This window comes from Coenobita brevimanus, chromosome 51 (genome assembly GCF_032717465.1).
Source record: "Coenobita brevimanus isolate Jiangsu-jjx chromosome 51, ASM3271746v2, whole genome shotgun sequence".
NCBI classification, from domain to species: domain Eukaryota; kingdom Metazoa; phylum Arthropoda; class Malacostraca; order Decapoda; family Coenobitidae; genus Coenobita; species Coenobita brevimanus.
This window is the reverse complement of record NC_137004.1, coordinates 17,416,624-17,434,317: the sequence shown is the minus strand read 5'-3', so window position 1 is coordinate 17,434,317 and position 17,694 is coordinate 17,416,624. Positions and strand designations below refer to the sequence as shown.

Below are 17,694 nucleotides of genomic sequence, written 5' to 3'. Positions count from 1 at the left end.
CTGCGACAATACCGGGGTAGTAATAGTAATAGCAGTAGTAGTAGTTGTAGTAACAGTAACAGCAGTAGTAGTGGTAGTAGCAGTAATAGTAGTAGTAGTAAAATCGATCGAAGCATCTCCAACTAGCATTTATCCCTATATATATTAGACTATTTATTTATCTCTTAAAAAATGACATGGTAACCCACGTGGAAGGCTAGAATAGGTTGTGCTTGACTGGTAACTTAAGTCGGCACAGGAAGCACCCGAGACACACAGCCATTGACACACACTCGTCCCCGTTTAATTGGCGGCATCAACTGCACACTGTTAGCTACACATTTTTGTTTAGTCTAATGCTTGAAATACTACTTTTTTACCCTTCATAAGAAAATAAGGGCTTGGAATATTATCTGAAATGTCTTGAACTGCTAGGAATGATTCGAGATGCGGTGAATCTTAGCGAGTGAACGAATCAACGGCTTGGTGTGGCTAAGATGCTCCTTGTCCTCGTCACTGCAATGATCGGTGCTTCATGTAATATTTATTTATATAGATATATTTATGTATATATACTAAATAATATTTCATATATTTATATAGAATAAAAAGATATCTCTCTATATAAGCGGACGTCACAATAGAGGGAGTAGGAGGAGGCGGCGGCGGCAGGAGACAATGTTGGATACCAGGCACGAGATCCTTGCAGTAACATGGTTCGACTATTAGAGGTGAGGGAGCGTCGCAGGGAGAACCTACTTCGAGGTCACCCAGGTCAGAGGCGTGAGCGTACTGTCACTTTTGAGGAGAGAATTTATTTGTATGTTCTCTACTACATCTGATTATCTCCACTTACAGGTGACGTGGGTAGTGAGAAGCGAGGGATGGTTGCGACTGACCTGGGATTGCTCAGAGGGGCTCGGCTGGGACTGGCTCTCCTGGTTATTGCTACGTAGAAGCTCAAGACGGAGATAAAAAAAAATATAAAGATCAATATATATATTACTAGACACAGAGTATCAGATGACCTATTTTGAACGTAGCACCTTTTCCTTACTACACTAATGTTTTTTTTTTTCTTTTTTTGAGTGTCATGGATTGTTCATATAATGTATATATTTTCCCATGTGTTCATGTCTGGATGGTCGCGCGACGCTGCCGGGACAATGTAAGCAGTGATTCCTGTGCCAGACGTGCGATATGACCACAAAAGAGTACCGTACTTCGCCTCAGGTCATCTGTACCTGCGTTATTTGTTTGCTTTACGTGTGCTTGGTGGTGTTTACGTGTGAATTACAGCTTGCAATGGAAAACGAGAGAACGTCTACCACAAAACGGACGCAAACGTACAAACTGAGCCATAAATTTATCAACAGGACAACTTCACGAAGACAACAATCACGTGAACGCAAACACACTGCCCGAGGAAGAAGCCACAGGATCTTGCTCAGGCCTTTCCCACCACGCGGTGTGTATTCACGTCTACGATTCTGGGATTGTCATTTAAACAACAAGATATCACTATTAGACATCGAATATCGTTTCTGAATTCCATTCCTGCTCACGATATATATGGAGAAGGAAGGATTCTTCACAACGTTTCTGTGGACAATCTTAGCAGTTTTATTTTATTTTTCACTAGTGTAAAATTGTATTGCTGAGCTAAACAACTCATTGGTTATCGTGAATGACAAGCCTCACTTTTAGGAGCCAGGGTTCGAATTCCGGCGTGAGTTAAAGTGTTCATATTATGTGCTTTACCAATATGGCTCATTTCGCATCGCTGGTCTAGTGTTGGGGAGGGGGTACCTGGTGGTAGTTGGGGGTGTGATTGACAAACTGATAACAGCGTGCTGGGGGTCGGACTGAGGGAGGGAGGGAGGGAGGAAGGCGAGGAGGAGTATAATGACCCTACAAAATAGGAGGCTCCTCTATCTACCATCCTCTCAGGCAGTGACAACGTACCGTACAATCGCCGCCTCTCTACATCAGCGAATAAAAGAAACTCAGACAACAGTCAACAGGGTCTTGCCAAAAAATTCCCCTCAAGACACAAGCCTCGGCCCTCTCTCCTTTCCTCATTCAAAAAGGAGGTGGGAGGAATCCCGTGCACGCTCTTGCTGAAGGATACTGCAATACACTCAACATTATGACATGAAATGACATATAATACTGACTAAAACATAAAAGATGAAGGGCAAAAAACAGTGACCAGACGACGTTTATAACTTCGTGGAGGTTATAAATGGGACGAGGGGAAACACGTACATAATTCGGGATGGTTCTTGTGGTGGTGGTGGTGGTGGTGGGGAGGACGCATAAGGGAAAACAGGGGAAACGAGAACACAAAAGTCACTTATTAATTAAATTCAACTTCATGTGTAGCGGGGGGTTACAAACGGGCGCCACAAACAGGCTACAGGTACTCAAAAAAATCACACTTAAAAAATGGGGGGAAGGGGCGAAGAAAATAATATAATCTCTTAGCAGCGGAAATCTGAGAGTGGCGTAAAGATTCGGGGGAGGGGACAGTCGTAGTACGTAGCCCAATATGTAATTCCCAGCTAGATCAATTAAAAGGACACAGACAAGCGTTAGTTCAGGTCGGTTTATCTCCAAGAGTATTAATAATGTTTAGCGCCGAACGAGACGGCTGATTATGACGACTATGACAACTTTTCATCGGCACTTCTAGAGAAAAATATTCAAGCGGGATCCGGCAGCACTACCGAACGAGGCTGTTATTTGTTTTCCTCAATTTAGCCTTGACCGTTGGAAGTATCAGGTGAAAAGAGCGTCCTCTGCCCATTCCGGCAGTTCCAGCAAAAAGAAGATACCGACTACAACTCTTTGAATCTCGCACAGCACCATGGCGGGTTACTATAAGCTTATATTTGTAGGCGTGACTTTCAAATATAAAAAAATACACTTCATGACACTCTAATCCTACTCGTTACGTTTCTCACACACCTGTACAAGAGACCGATTGACTTAGTAGCTTCACGGAGGCAAGAAGAGAGAAGAAGAGTGAGGACCTGGCGCGGAGGCCACGGGAGCTGGAGTGGTGGGGCGAGGCGGGGCCTCCAAGCCCCTGCCACGCCCCCCGCGCCAACACCACTAATTACCTACAGGGTTTTGTACAGTTACCTATGTCAAAGGTAAGGCCGACATTATTATAGTTCACATTATCCTATGTTTGACTTAATAGTAATTACAAAAATACGTCATCAAGCTTTGCTGAGCTCCAAGTATAAACAATATTTCTATTACTCATCCTTCTTAATCTCCTTTTTCTTTTTCATTTAAATCACAGAATGACTAGTTTGTCAAGGCGTCTCGCCCGCGTGACAAGTCTGACACGACGGTGCGGCGTCGCTGTCGTAGCTGCGACACCGTCACCACCGCTGCTACCAATTGTCCGGAAGTGACAGTCCTTCATGCTTGTGGGTCAACTGTATTGACAACCTAATTATGCACACCTTCTGCTGCGCTCATGGAGGGCAGCGAGGAGCACAAGGCTGTAAGAGAGGGGTGGGTTGGGGAGGGGGGTGTTCCTGACCGAGCCTTGATACTGACGGGCAAGGGGTGGAATACGGGTTAGGTTGGGGATTTGCTGCCCTGGGCCTTGCAGGTGCACTAGCGAGGTCGCAGGGACACAGCCCACACTCCTCGATGGCCAGTCAGGGAGACGGGGCAATTGTTAGGAGATGGAGGGTGTATGGGAGGGAAGATGACCCGCGCCCCTTGGCAGTAGTTAGAACGAAGACTTGATGATTGCCTGCTTGAGGGGCGAAGGAGCTCAGAATGGGAGGCTGGAGACAAACATATTTTCTATAAGTTGGGGAGCGGGAACCAAGTCCTCGAGCTTCAGGTAGAAGATACGCTGTAGCCCCTGCACTGACAGTGATCTCAGCTCCGGCAGTTTTCCAAGAATTCTTGAGAAATAGTGAGGCTTCTTCTGTGCCTCTGCGTTGTAGGTCACATGGTCTTTGAGTGAGCTGATTATCTTCATCTGCAGCTGCTCTACTTTTTTGGTGTCCTTCAGTCCATGGCGCTCTGGAAATACAAAAAGGAGACGGGGAAATGGGATTAGTAAGGAAACAGAAGTAAGCACCGTACTAAGTGTGCCAATCAAACTAAAGGATATAGTCAACAGATAATTCATCGTCAATAAACCCCAGAGAAATGAGAGAGAGAGAGAGAGAGAGAGAGAGAGAGAGAGAGAGAGAGAGAGAGAGAGAGAGAGAGAGAGAGAGATTAACCCCTTCAGTTTAATTGCCACTTTTTCATTTTATCCTTAGGAGAAATCTTTAAATGTGGAGCTCTTCAATGGATATTGTTTCTAACCTCATCTTTCACTGTATGTTTGGCTTCACTAGTACCGTTACCATACACTTGACAGTCAGATCAAAATGGAAAAAATCCGTAAAACAAAACTATCTGTGATAACGGTTTGCTGTTTCAGAGGCTTGTTTGTCCTGTAAATTGCTTAATGCCTCCATATACACACAATTTAGAGTCAGAGGGCAAACGAAGGCTACATCCTATCCTTCCAGGCTGAAAAATCTATTCTAAACTGAATGTTATTGGCAGGATATAGCAAGAATAACATATAAAATGAAATTCTAGAGCTGATGGGGTGAAGTTTCTTCATACATATTTGCAGTCTCTTTACTCCAGTCAATTCGCACGAGAACTGAAATAGGGACCTGGTTTGTAAGTAGACGGTCGCGTGCCACAGTCTGGAGGAAAGTCTGTTAGGTGCTTTCCTCGTCAGTTGTGCTTACCTGTGATGATGGTGAGCGCTGAGAGGCAGGCGAAAGCGGAGATGTCGAGGTCCATGGCTTTGAGAGAGGCAGAGAAGTCGAGGATTCCCTGCAGCCATTCTCCAAAGGACCGGTCACACTGAGAACGATGTAGGACCCGACCGTTGTCAAACACGAATTTTGTCTCGTCAGGATTCGTCCTGAGGGGAGGAAAGAAAGATCTTAGTTTTGTTTCATGAAAGTGAGTATAGGTTTGTACTGTGTGAGCAGGGATGTAATTAATAGAGGCATGAGTGAAAAGAAGTAAGAAGTAGTGTTAGGATAAGAAATCAGGCAACATTATTTTAGCCGAACTAGGGATGGAGAAACGATGATAAATGATAAACTTTGGTGTATCGGTTGCATAACCTGAGGATCTGCAATAAAATGAACAGAAAACCTGACTCCTGTTGTAAAGGATAGCCAGATGCTTTTATTAACTATCTATTGATCAATCTATCAATATAGATAGACAGACAAATAGACAGATCGATATAGATAGATATATAGACAGATGGAATGGCAGCAGATGAAATATTTGTATACCCCATAAAACCAAAATCTTACTAAATTATAAAGGTATAGTTTATGTTGAAGACGTATCCGAGGTTATCATAAAACTACTAAAGAAAACGAGTAAAAGACTGGTAAGGCAAAGAAGAGTGAAAGCCCTATATATTAATGAGTAAGTTTGAGCCTAAGACCTAAGTGAATACAGTAGCCAATAAAAAAAAAAAGTACGTTTACTCTCCCTAAGATCTGCATTCGGAAAGTAGGATAGTGAAAGGAATAGTGCTGCATTTCCCGTTTCATTAATCTGAAATTATTATTTTTTAATTCACTAGAGTAAAATAATATATCATCACACGAGTTTTTCGTGACCTAGAATTATTAGACATAACGAAACCTGTGGTCAAGTTTCTGCTCAGGTTCACTTTCATCTAACTTGTGACTTTCATCACTTGGTTGTACCTAAGGTGCAGGAGTACTTACACGAGTCTGTATGCTGTTCTAAGGACGAAGAGCTCTAGTGAGGCTGTCTGGAAGAGCAGGTCCTGATCTTCACGTGCCAGATCGTGATAGCCAGGGATTTTCTCAGCAAAATGGCGTATAACCTCGATGCTGGATGTGAGAAGTGAGTAGAACTGCTGGATGCGCTCAGCCTCAGTGCTAGGAGAGTCAGCACCGCTCTCTGGCGGTCGGTAGTGGGAGTAGTCCAGGTTGGATAGATCCGGAGTGGTGTCCACATGGGCCCGGACCAGTGCTGTGATCATTGACACTGGGGGCGATGGCGGAGATTCTTGTGGGCTCTTCGGCTTGCTGGGCAGACGACCACGGCGGCCCTTAAGGCTATCTGTGCGGACCACCTCCTTTACCATGCCCACAGCCAGACACTTTTGGAAGCGGCAGAACTGACACCGATTACGCCGTCTCTTGTCCACCGGGCAGTTCTTATCAGCCAAACACACGTATTTTGCATTTTTCTGGACGGTTCGCTTGAAGAAACCTTTGCATCCCTCGCAAGTTCTGACGCCGTAGTGCTGACAGGCAGCTGTGTCACCACACACTGCACACAACTGTGCTGGGGACTGTGGTTTCTGCTCGGCAGCTGGGCGAGCGGCAGATATGGGTGGAGCATGGAGCCGCATCAGAGCAGGGTCGAGATGCTCAGTGGGTGCTTTACGAGCCAGGAAGGACACGGAGGGTGTAGTGGAGGTGGAGGCAGCCGTCATTTCTGTGTAGTGGTGGGAGGTGGAGGGGCGGAGGTACTGTTCATGATGCAGGGGCTGAAGGGGGTCATATGAGGGTGCCGTTGGGTAGAACTCTCCACCAAAGGCCTTACTTGGGCCACTGTATGCATGGGTGACTGGTGCAGAGGGGCTGGTGTATGGAGTTGGTCGTGCATACACTTGGGAAGTGTGTGAATATGCTTCAAAGGCTGCCGTCGATTGCTGCTGTTGGGGGAGCTGTGCCTGTTGCTGAAGTTGCTGGGGCTGATGCTGTGGTGAGGCCTGGGCAAATGCCTGGTGTGCAGGGGGTGGCTGTGGGTACTCAATAGGGCGGCCCTCATCAGTCTTAAATGTGAACACGTCCGAGGAACCCAGCGGTCGGTAGCGTGGCGAGTATGTCTCCTGGAAGCTGGGCAGTGCTGAAGCTGCTGCTGCTGCTGCTGCTGATACTGGCGTGGAGGCAGACTGGCCAGGTGAACCAGGGGGTGGTGTGCCTGACGGAGGGTGAGTTATGACAGGCTTGAGGTCCTCTAGGGGTGGTGAGGCTAGCAGGTAATCAGGATGAAAGACCTCACTGAATGGGGTGTCACCACTGCCCTCACTGTAGCTGGGTGCAGCTGCAGGTGTGAAGGCAGATCCCAGCTTGAATTCTTCACTGGTGGTGCCGCTGAGAGACTCTTCCCCGAAGGATGATGAGAGGCCATAGGATGCTGTGAGAGCCTCAGCCACGCTGGGATGCAGCAGCGACTGCTGTGGAATAAATATTAGTTAGTGCAAGGGTTATACAAGCACTAGTACACACACCCCCACACACACCAACAAACACATACACCAACCCACACACCCACACCCGCCCACCCACCCACACACACACACACACACGCACACCAACACATACACACACACCAACACACACATACACTGCCTACACGGATCATGCGTCATCATGCATTGACATCAAGATAGAGAAAGAGAAAAGTTAAGAAAGAAGGTGCGAGAAAGAGAAGACACGAGCAATACTGAATGCGGCAGCAGCAGTAGCAGCAGCAGCGGCAGCAGTAGCAGCAGCTGTCATGCATGGTGTGATGTGGCACGATGGCCGCAGCGGCGCGGCGCGACACGCGGCTGCGGCTGTGCCCGGCTACACTGTGCCGCAGGAGGTGCAGCGGTGCGTACCGGCTCAGGAGAGGGCGCCGCGCTGCCGCCTCCCTCGCGGGGCTCCTCTTGAGATGGCCCTGCCACAGGTGGAGAGACCTCGCTGGTAAGAAGGATGGGCGTGATGGGTAGCGGTGATGCGGCGGCAACAGCGGCGGGCGGGAGGGCCGACACCACCACCAGTGCCTGACATGTGGACAGGCTCAGGTTGACCGGCAGGAGGGTGGCCAACGTGCGAGGTGGTGACGGCGACCGGCTGCCAGGGCTGTCCTCCATGGCGGGGCCGCTGTCCTCTGCTGCTCCGCCCATCGGGTCCCGCCCTCGATCCCCACCCACAGCACAGTCACGGGCGTGGGATCGGGGGCGTGGCTTAGGGTAGGGGTGGGACGGGGATGTGGGCGGAACACTTCAACACTGCGCTGCGACGCTCCACTTCAAAAGGATTATTGTGGGAGTTAGGGAAGGATGGAGGGCGAGGTTAGGGGGCGCCCGCTCCCTCCCTCACCCTTACTTCAACACCAGGCACTCACATGGGTTAAGTACAGATAGGTTAATTCACTTTTAACAAGCACAATAATTTATCTAAATAATGCATTAACGTGATCATTTATCCTTCTCACATTTTTAAGTGATTAAAGGTCATACATTAAGACCGATATGAGGAAGTTTATCATCACAGACAGTCTTCAACACTGCCTCAAAGCACAACAAACGTTAACTTCTCAGACATCAAAGGAAGCGAGATTGAAATATTAATTGTGACATTTAATTTACTTTAAACTTAATCTTTTCCATATGCAATACTAACTGAGACTCATAGTGAAGGTCTTTGTATACTGCTTAACATTCTTATTTACATAGTGTTTAATTAACAATGTGTCAAAGTGTTTTACTGCGGCGAAGCGATCTGAAGGAAGGTGTGAGGGTGCCAAGTGACGGGGTGGGTTGCCTGCTGGTGGTGCTGATGCCGCTGCTACTGCTGCTACGTGAGTCATTTGCTTTAGTGGCCCTTCCGTCCCTCTCCCACTTATTTTAACCTCCCCTGTTTCTTCCTATCTCTCTCTCGAATCCCTCTTCTCCCTGTCTCTCTAACCTCTTGTCTTGTCATTTTCTTTCCATCCTCACGCTCTTCTCATCTCTGTTACATTTTCCCTCCCTCTCTCTCTTCTATCTCTCTCTTTTTTTTCCCTTCCAACCACTCTCTTCTACCTCTTTTTTTCTTTTTTGCAACCATACTCTCCATCTTTCTAAAGTCTCTTCCTCCTTTCATTTTTTTACAACCCCTCTTTCTTCCTATCTTTCTAACCTCCTCTCTCTCACTTCCTTTCCTTCTGTATCCCATCTTTCTTCTTATATCTTTCATTTCTTCCTTCCTCTTTTTTTTGTCCCTTGTTTCATCCCATCTACCTACCCTCTGTTCCACCCTCCCCAACTCTCGATTTCTTTCCATCTCTATTCCCAGATTTTTTTTCCTCCCCCTCTCATTTCTTTCTTTATTGCTTTGTAATCCCCTTCTCTCCCTCCCTCCCTCTCAGTTACCATCCACTTCCATCTCTGTTGCTCTACCTAATTTTCTTTCCAGCACAGTTTCTACTCTCCACTTCCGTCATTCCTTTCTCTTCACTCTTCCTTCTCCCTTTATACTCTTCACTTCCTTCTCTCTTCTATCTACTGTACTTTGCTTTCCAGCACCCTACTGATCTTTCAGTTCCATCTCCTCCGCTGTATTTTCCTTTTTTGCAGGAAAACTTCTTCTCGCCACATCCTTCTCCCTCGTTTTGCGAACTTTTCCCTCTGTACCTTCCACTTCCGTCTCTTTTTTCCTAACTACTTATCTCTCCAACACTCTTCCTACTTTCTATCTCCTCCCATGCCCTACCTGCTTTCCTTTACCTTACCCTTCCTGCATCTCACTTCACCCTTCTTTACTCCTCCTACATCTCACTTTTCTTTCCCTCCCTCTCTCTCACACACACACACCTCCTCTCCCCCTCTCGTCTGCAATGTTTGGCTGAAAATACCTGGAAAAATAGGTGGCTTGCTGGCTTGCAGAGGTGGCATGCAAAGGAGGGGCGGATAACGAAGCAAGGAGAGGAAAAAAAATAGTTGGAGAAAAGAAGAATCTGGGGAGGAAAATATTAAAGACGAAAAAAAGGGTGAAAATTAGAGGAAACTAATAATGATCATAAATAAAAAACTTGTATATATTTTCCAACAAACAGAGGAGAGGTTTATTTAAGGTGCAAGCAGGGTATATTAGAGAAATGCAATGGTATAACTAAGAAAAAAAAAGTAGGAGGAGGGATAATATTAAGAAAATAAAAGTAATAAAACAAGACGATATCAGGTTTAGCATGCAATCTGAACGACAGGATTTATTATCGTTTCAAAATAACACAAAAAAAAACCTAGCAGGAGGTCAAGGTAATGGTAAGGGTAGCAGTGGTGGTGGTGGTGGTGGTTATGGTGGAGGTAGTCATAGTGGTTGTGGTGACAGTGGTATTGGTGATGGCGATAGTGGTCGTCGTGATAGTGGTAGGGAGGAGGAGGTTTGGGACTCAAGCAATAATTATAATGAACACATGCATTAAACAAAAATATTAAAACTGGTTACTAGCAAACCGAAAGAAAATTATAAATGTATTAATTGGGTTATCCATTCGCGCACCCGCATGCACGCACACACACGCACACGCACACACGCAAATCTTATGGACTATAGAGGGGTGGGGGAGGGGACATGCGAAGCAAAGAAAGGTAAATGGACAAGAATAAAAAACTTAACAGGAGAACGAGGAAAGAGGAGAGAAGGAGGATACAGTGAAGAGTGAGGGAGGAGAGAGAGACAGAAAGACATGACGAGGAGACAACAGAGTAGAGAGAAAATGTGAAGAGATATGAAGAAGAGAGAAGCAGAAATATACAATAAGGAGAAGATAAGACGAAAGAAAGGAGGGAGAAATGTAACAGCAGAACGAGAAACAAAGGGAAGAGGAGAGTTAAAACTGTAGCAAATATAAGTCGTTAATGTAATAATAAGAAAAAGATTGCAGTGAGAAAGAGATGTGGTATCCGAGACGTCATCTAGACTGAATGAAATGTTATAGTGAAAGAAAACTGGAAACAAACATGGACAGTAAAAACGGGAGTGAAAGTGAAAGAAGAAGGGGAAAGAAACGTAAGTACAGGAGAAGCAAATACTCAGAAAATGAAAGGTCATGAAAAGGGCATAAAGGGAGAGAGGAAAAAAAAAAGTATAAAAACACCAATGAGAGAAAAGGTAAGAAGCAGGAGGAAAAAACGACAAAAATTAACAGAGGAAGGATGAGATAGGAAAATAAAAACAGTACTGCGGATGCATGAAAAAACAAGGTTACTAAAAAAGGCAGCCTTAAGACTGAATAATAATAATAATCATGAAAAAATCGAAAGTATGTAGGAAGTAAGAGAAAATCAGAAAAAGGAGAAAAGCAAGAAAAAAATAAGATGAGGCGCTTCGATGAGGTCTTGTACTCCGTTAGTCCCCTCCCCCTTTCTACTGGGTTCCTTCTCTCTCTCCTTCTCCTCCATGCACCTCCCTTCCTCCTCCCCTCCCCCTCACGTGCCAGAAGCAAGGGAGGCGGTGAGGAAGGGAGGGAAGGAGGGGTGGTGGTGGTGGGAGGAGGCGAATGCATGACAGGAAATTGCTACCTAAGGAACGGTCAGGCACACCAAAAGGATCGAAAGGTCTATCTATTACTCATATTGGGGATTATCTATCTGGAAGTTTATCCGTCTTTATCTACCTATCTATTTGTTTCTATCAGTCATTCGTTCTTGCAATGATATCTAACAGTCACTCAGTGTATCTGTTATGGTGGCTATCATTTTGCTGGTTCATTCGGGTAATTCCAACTATTTATCTAAGTAGCTAACAGTTATTTAGCATATTTGTCTACTTATCTATCTATTTATCTATCCATAACTATACAAAACTAGTAACCAAATTAGTAAACCTAACACTGAATCACCTCTTGTAGTTAGGCCATCTGGTAATGCATGATAATGCTGGATAATGTTCTTTAGTTCAGTTATTCAACGTACGGTACGTAGTAATGAAGATGGTGTTAAAGATTTTCCGAATAGCATTAACATAAATTTCCTCGAACATTAAGAACCTTGTTTCAAATGCAGTCTACGCTTGGGCTTCATAACTACTAGCTCTCGACATCACGATTCCCAAATTAGTCTGGTCATTTAGAATTCGCTCTCAAATCCGGGAACAAACACCGAGCCGTGATGTCATTGGAGACTCGGTGACGTCAGAGGCCTCGGTGACGTCACGAGTCGCGGCGACGTCACGGGAGGCTCAGCGGCGGGGGCGTTGACAGGTGACTCGTTTCTGGCGAGTTGTTTACATCCCATTCTCGCCCAAACCGGTTGGGTAATGATGGAGATTTTTTAGGTTATGTGAAAAGGAATAGGAGATTAACGGAGGGTGAAAAAAAAAAAAAAAAAAAAAAAAGGAATAACGAGGGAGAATGGAAGGGATAGGACGAGAGGAAGGGCAACATGGGAAAGAAGGAAGGAAAAAATCAGAACAAGCTAAGGAGAAATTAGGACGAGGGAAAATGCAAAGGGATTAGGGAGAGAAGGACGAAGGGTAGGAAAAAGGCGTGAGGGAGGGGGGGGGGAGTAGAGTGAGGGGAAGGACAGAGTGGAGAGGAGGCGGAAGGGGAAGTAGAGAAGGTAAAGAGAGAAGAATGACTGCGAGATGATAAGATGGAAATCAGGGAGGAGTTGTTGGCTGGAGAGAACACGATAAACAAAACGACGTAGGAGGAAGAGAGTCTGCATTATAGAAGAGAAGCACGGAGAAGGATGGGAGCGAGAGAGAGAGAGAGAGAGAAAGAGAGAGAGATGAGGTATGTAGGCCCGGTGGAGGGGAGGGGTAGAGAGAGGAAACGAGTAGGGAGGAAGGAAAGAAGCCGGGAGAAACGAAGGAAGGAACAGAGTTTAGAGAAGGGTTGGAAAGAGGGTAGTGAAGGTAAAAGGGGGGAAAAGAGATAGAAGGAAAGGAGGGACAGGGAGAAGAGAAGGGAGAGGCAGGGCTGAGAAACGGGTAGGAGGGAGGGAAGGGAAGGAGAGGTAGGGAGAAGAGGGAGGGGCATGGAGGAGAGACGGGTAGGAGGGAGGGAAGGAAGGGTGGAGCTCACTCTCTCCTCACATCACGACAGCGTCCACTTTTTCCTTCAGGTGAACCATGCTTGTCCTCCATCTCTCTCTCTCTCTCTCTCTCTCTCTCATATTTGCTCTTCCTCCAGCCATATCTTCTTTTCGTCCTCTTTTCCTCTCTCCTGTTTATTTCTCCTCTTTCTAACTTCCCTTCTGTCTGTTACTTTTCTTCCTCCTTCCTCAATCCCTTCCTATTACTTCCTTCCCTTCCCTTTACACCCTTTTCCATGTATCTGCTCTCTCTTACTACCTCCCCTCCTCTGTACCTCTCCCTACCTCACGCTGCCTCCACCTCCGCCCTCCCTTCACCGCCCATTTAGAGCAGGTGACAGAGTAAGAAGCCTTAATCCCGTGTTGTGAAACCTGATTAAGCCCTACAGCGATATGGAGTTCGTTTTTAGACTCTCTCTCTCTCTCTCTCTCTCTCTCTTAGTTCTTCTAGCAGACAGACTTTCTATTTCGCATGCCCTCTTATTCATTAGTTTTTCTTCCTTGGCTTTCTCTCTCCCTTTTCTAATTCCAGATTTCCTTTCTTCACATCCACCCAGCCATCCTTTCTGCCCTTTCATTTCCTTCATCTTTTTCTTTCTCTCCCATTCACTCAGCCAGCATACTCTCTCTCTCTCTCTCTCTCTTTCCAAGCGTATCTCCACCTCGCCCGGGGAGTATAATCGACCATAACAGTGTTGCGGGAGGGAAAAAAACATTCGACACACACACACTGCTACTTTCACCCTCCACCCCGCCCCGTTGAAGCATCTTAGGTGACTGGATTGGGTGGGGTGAGTGGGGAGGGAGGAGGGAGGAGTGGAGAGAGAGAGAGAGAGAGAGAGAGAGAGAGAGAGAGAGAAGAGGGGTGAGGGAGACGGGAGGATTAGAGAGCAGAGTGATGGGGAAGGGAGAAAGATTGGGCACTATTTTGGTGAGAGATTCGGGGAGGGGTGGAAGTGAGGTTGGGAGATCGGAGACGAAAGATGTTAAAAGAGAGAAAGGAGGGATGAGACGGAAGAGAAAAGAGATGATTACTGGGTTAGAAGACGAGGAGAGGAGGGCGAGAGATGCATCAACTAGGAAGATACAGAGAGCAGGAGGGAGAGAAGCGATCGAGAAAAACTGGTAGAAACTAGAGGAATGAGATACAGATAGGAAGGCAGTCTATGGTGAAACACTGTGAGGAAGACAAGACTGAAGGGAGGGAGGAAGATGGGAGTGGAGGGAGGGGTGGAGGAAGAGAGGTTACGAAATCCAGCGAGACCTATGACAATGTAGTGAAGGATGGATCGTGGTGCGTCTCACTCATTTCCCTCCACCCATCTATAGTATACCACACCTCACCTACCTTTCTCACCCCTGTCCATCTCAACACCCATTCATCACTCCTTCCTTCCCCTGTCATCGTCACTGCGTCATAATTTTATTTTTCCTACTCCCCTCCCCCTCATTCTTCGCTCACTTTATTACTTTTTCTTCATTCTATCTTCTTACATTTCTCTCCTCTCTCCTTCTTTCCTTCGTCAGTCCATTTACATCCTATCTTCCAGTTAGTCGTTATTTCTCCCTCTTCTTCCTCGTCTCTTCTCTCCCTCCGTCAGCCATTTTTCATACCAGCAGCATCTTATTATCTTCCATTTCTCTGCAGTTTCTTGACCGATTTTCTACATCTCCCTTATCACCTCTTTCCTTTTCTCCTCCCATTCTTCCACCATTTCCATCTCACAATCTGTAGCACCTCCACTCTCCTTTCCCTTGCTACTCACTTTACCCCTTGCCTATTCTAGTTCGTGTCTTCCATCCTCTTCATTTTCACCAAATTTTCTTCCTGTTTCTGTTTTCCTTCTTTTCACCAAAGTTAACGCGTATATCCTTTCCATTATCTCGCCTTCATTCTCTACTCTTCTCATCCATCCTTCCTTCATCTCAGCCCTGAATGCTTCTGTTTACCAACCCTCATATCCATCCATTTATCTTCCGATCCCCTCCTCCTCCTTTCCAAGTTTCTTCCTTCAACTCTCCATCATTCATCCTTTCCTCCCTTCCTATCGCCTTTTTTTTACCCCTCTTCCATCCAACCTTCTTTCCTTTCTTCCTTCCTTCTTCCCTCCCTATCTTCCTTCCTTCTTTCCTTCCTTCCCCAGCGGAGACAGTGTGTATTGTGAAACCCTCCCCCCATCTCCCTCACACCTGCTCCTTTATACCTCCTTCGATAATAATTCTGATCAGTGATTTGCAAGAAACTGATCATTGCTTTTCTGTTCTCTCTCTCTCTCTCTCTCTCTCTCTCTCTCTCTCTCTCTCAAAATGATCTGGAATAGAAAACGCTCCTTCACGGTAGAGAGAGCAAAGAATGAAAAATAGAATGGGGGACGAGACACTCTTACCCAGAAGAAAAAGACAGCTTAAAAAAAAAAAAAAAAAAGCAGCTAGCCAAGAGATGATAATATAAGACTAATTAACGGATGGGGGATGACTAGAGAGACGGACAGAGATAAACGGATAACTAGGTAGACATGGTATATTAAGACTGAGATGTAAATGACAGATAAACAGAGATGGATGAAATGACTGACGATCGACTGGCTAAACCATTCTGAAGTCTCTCAGAGTCAGACCTCTCTCTTCTTTCTCCCCCCCCCTCTCGGCCCCCTACCCTCTCCCCTCCTTTCGTCTCCCACCCCCTTCCGAAACCCTCTCGCTTCTACCACCTCCTCGTCTCCCCTACCCTCTTCTCCCCCTCCACCCCTAACCCCCGTCCCCACCTAGACTGGGCCGACCCCTCCCGATGACCTCGTCCGATACGCCAAAGCTACTCATTACCGATCCAGCATGATATCGGAGGGGGGAGGGAGGGGGGACAAAAACTGACCCGATTTTTGCATTGGCGGTAAGTCCTCCCGGTAGATCTCTTCCCCCCATACATACATACATACATACATCTATTATGATCGAAGGATAGCTGGTGTGCTCGACTGGTTTTATGATTTCCTTTGCATTTATTTTCTTATTTTCATATGGTTTGGCGTTGAAATGTATGGATGGATGCGTAGATGGAGGGACGAATGGATGATGGATGGAGGGAGGGAAAGAGGGGTAAGCGAAGGAGAGAGAACGTGAGGAAGGGAGGGAGGGAAGGGGAGAGAAAGCAAGTATGTGGGAAAGAACACTGGACTGACAAAAGAATGAATGAATGAATGAAGGGTGATCAAGTGTACTAATGGACTGTAGGATGAATGGAAGGATGACAGTGTGGATGAATGAATGGATCTTATGGCGAACGGATAGTCCAAATAGATGGATGGAAGGAAAAATGGAATGGTTGGACGATAAAGTGATGGCTGGATGGAGGAAGGATGGTTAGATATGGAGGGTCCTAAGAAGGATGGATGAGTGGGAAGATGTGGGTAGTGAATAGATCGGAATTGGGATGATGGAAAGGGATGATGGAATTGGGATGATGTTAGGAGATACGAAGGGTCATGATGAGGATCGGTGAACAGCTAAGTAGATGGATAAGTGGAGGGATGTATGAGGATATGAAGGTTCATGAAGTAATGGGATGAATGAATGAATGAATGAATGGATGGATGGATGGATGGATAGAAGGGAAAATGGCAGGGAAAAAGTTATGCAAGATTATCACTGGATATGAGTGGAAAGATGGTTTGATCAGTGAAGATGGGGGAAAAAATTAAGGTTATACCAGCAGTGAATTAACTTTTACATTGGAAGAATGTGATGTGCTAGGTCAAGAAGATGACCTGCAGCAATGAATGGAAAAACGTGGTCACAACAGGAGAGGAAAGGTTGGGAGGCGAGGAAGGGTAAGAGGAAGCCAGGGAGGAGGAGGAGGAGGAAGAGTTGGGGGTAAGTTCAGGTAGTGGGTAAACTTTAATTCGTGCACTCTCTAGGCAGGTACCACTCCACCGTTTGTGGTTAATGACTCCTGCTTTCATTGCCTGCTGTGTTAATGGCACCGGCTTTAAAACACCTGTGGATTTTTTTGAGCACTTTGACTAGTGGATTCTTAATAGGAATTTAACACGAACAATGTCACAGTTCACATCGTATCTGATAAGAAGAAGTCACATTCCGTTCACACATTTGTCCCATACACCTGACTCCAAAGCACAGGTGCTGTCTCAGTGCCATTACCACCTGTGACTGATACGCGGGTAGAGAAATTTTAACTTTTTATCTTGGTTATCAACAGACTATATTACTTAGGTTGGAAGTCCTCACTCAACTCTGACCCTTACACGACGGCAAAAATCTTCGTTGTTATATTCCGGGAACCTCGATTTTTAGCTTAGAAATGGCCTCTCATGTTCTAAGAGTTCAAGCATGTATCCAAAATGCACCAGAAAACACTTCCAACATGCACCATATTTCATCTCCAAAATGCACCTAATATCACTTCCAAAATGCGCCTGATATCACCTCCAAAAGCACCTGATATCACCTTCAAAATGCACCTGATACTGCCTCCAGCTGCATCCTATATCACCTCCACAATGCACCTGATATCACGCCCAAGAAACATTTGCACCCCCACCTGGATTACACCTGCATCACGGCCACCCTAGTGAAAAATCAGGCGGCAGGAGGGGCAAGGATAGAGGTATAAATATAAACCCAGACTCTTGGTGCAACTTTCATTGGCACAGAGCCACGCGAGGCCACACCCAGGCAGGCAGGCAGGCAGGCAGACATCCCCCCTACCCCACCTCCAACACCCCGTCTGTCACATCCCTCGCCTGTCTCCCTTACCACTTATCCATCTCAGCACCCGTCACTTGTCTACCACTCATTCCTAA

General features: G+C 46.1%; 1 protein-coding gene across 1 annotated transcript; it reads right to left on the bottom strand.

The window, feature by feature from the left end:
- Positions 1 to 363: 363 nt before the first annotated feature.
- Positions 364 to 8,074, bottom strand: Hr38 (Hormone receptor-like in 38). Its single transcript, XM_080272759.1, has 4 exons — positions 7,691 to 8,074; positions 5,778 to 7,264; positions 4,767 to 4,945; positions 364 to 4,035 (listed from the first exon to the last, which is right to left on the bottom strand). Exons 1-4 carry the CDS (start codon positions 7,976 to 7,978, stop codon positions 3,779 to 3,781), a joined length of 2,211 nt encoding a protein of 736 aa, XP_080128885.1. The 5' UTR covers positions 7,979 to 8,074; the 3' UTR covers positions 364 to 3,778.
- Positions 8,075 to 17,694: the final 9,620 nt, after the last annotated feature.

What these genes read in the sequence shown, in the direction of transcription:
- Hr38 (XM_080272759.1), bottom strand. Translation starts at nt 7,978, where the DNA reads ATGGGCGGAGCAGCAGAGGACAGCGGCCCCGCCATGGAGGACAGCCCT. An exon ending in CGGCGCCCTCTCCTGAGCCG is followed by an intron (nt 7,265 to 7,690) that starts GTACGCACCGCT and finishes TTTATTCCACAG; the next exon opens with CAGTCGCTGCTGCATCCCAG. An exon ending in AGAACAGCATACAGACTCGT is followed by an intron (nt 4,946 to 5,777) that starts GTAAGTACTCCT and finishes TCCTCCCCTCAG; the next exon opens with GACGAATCCTGACGAGACAA.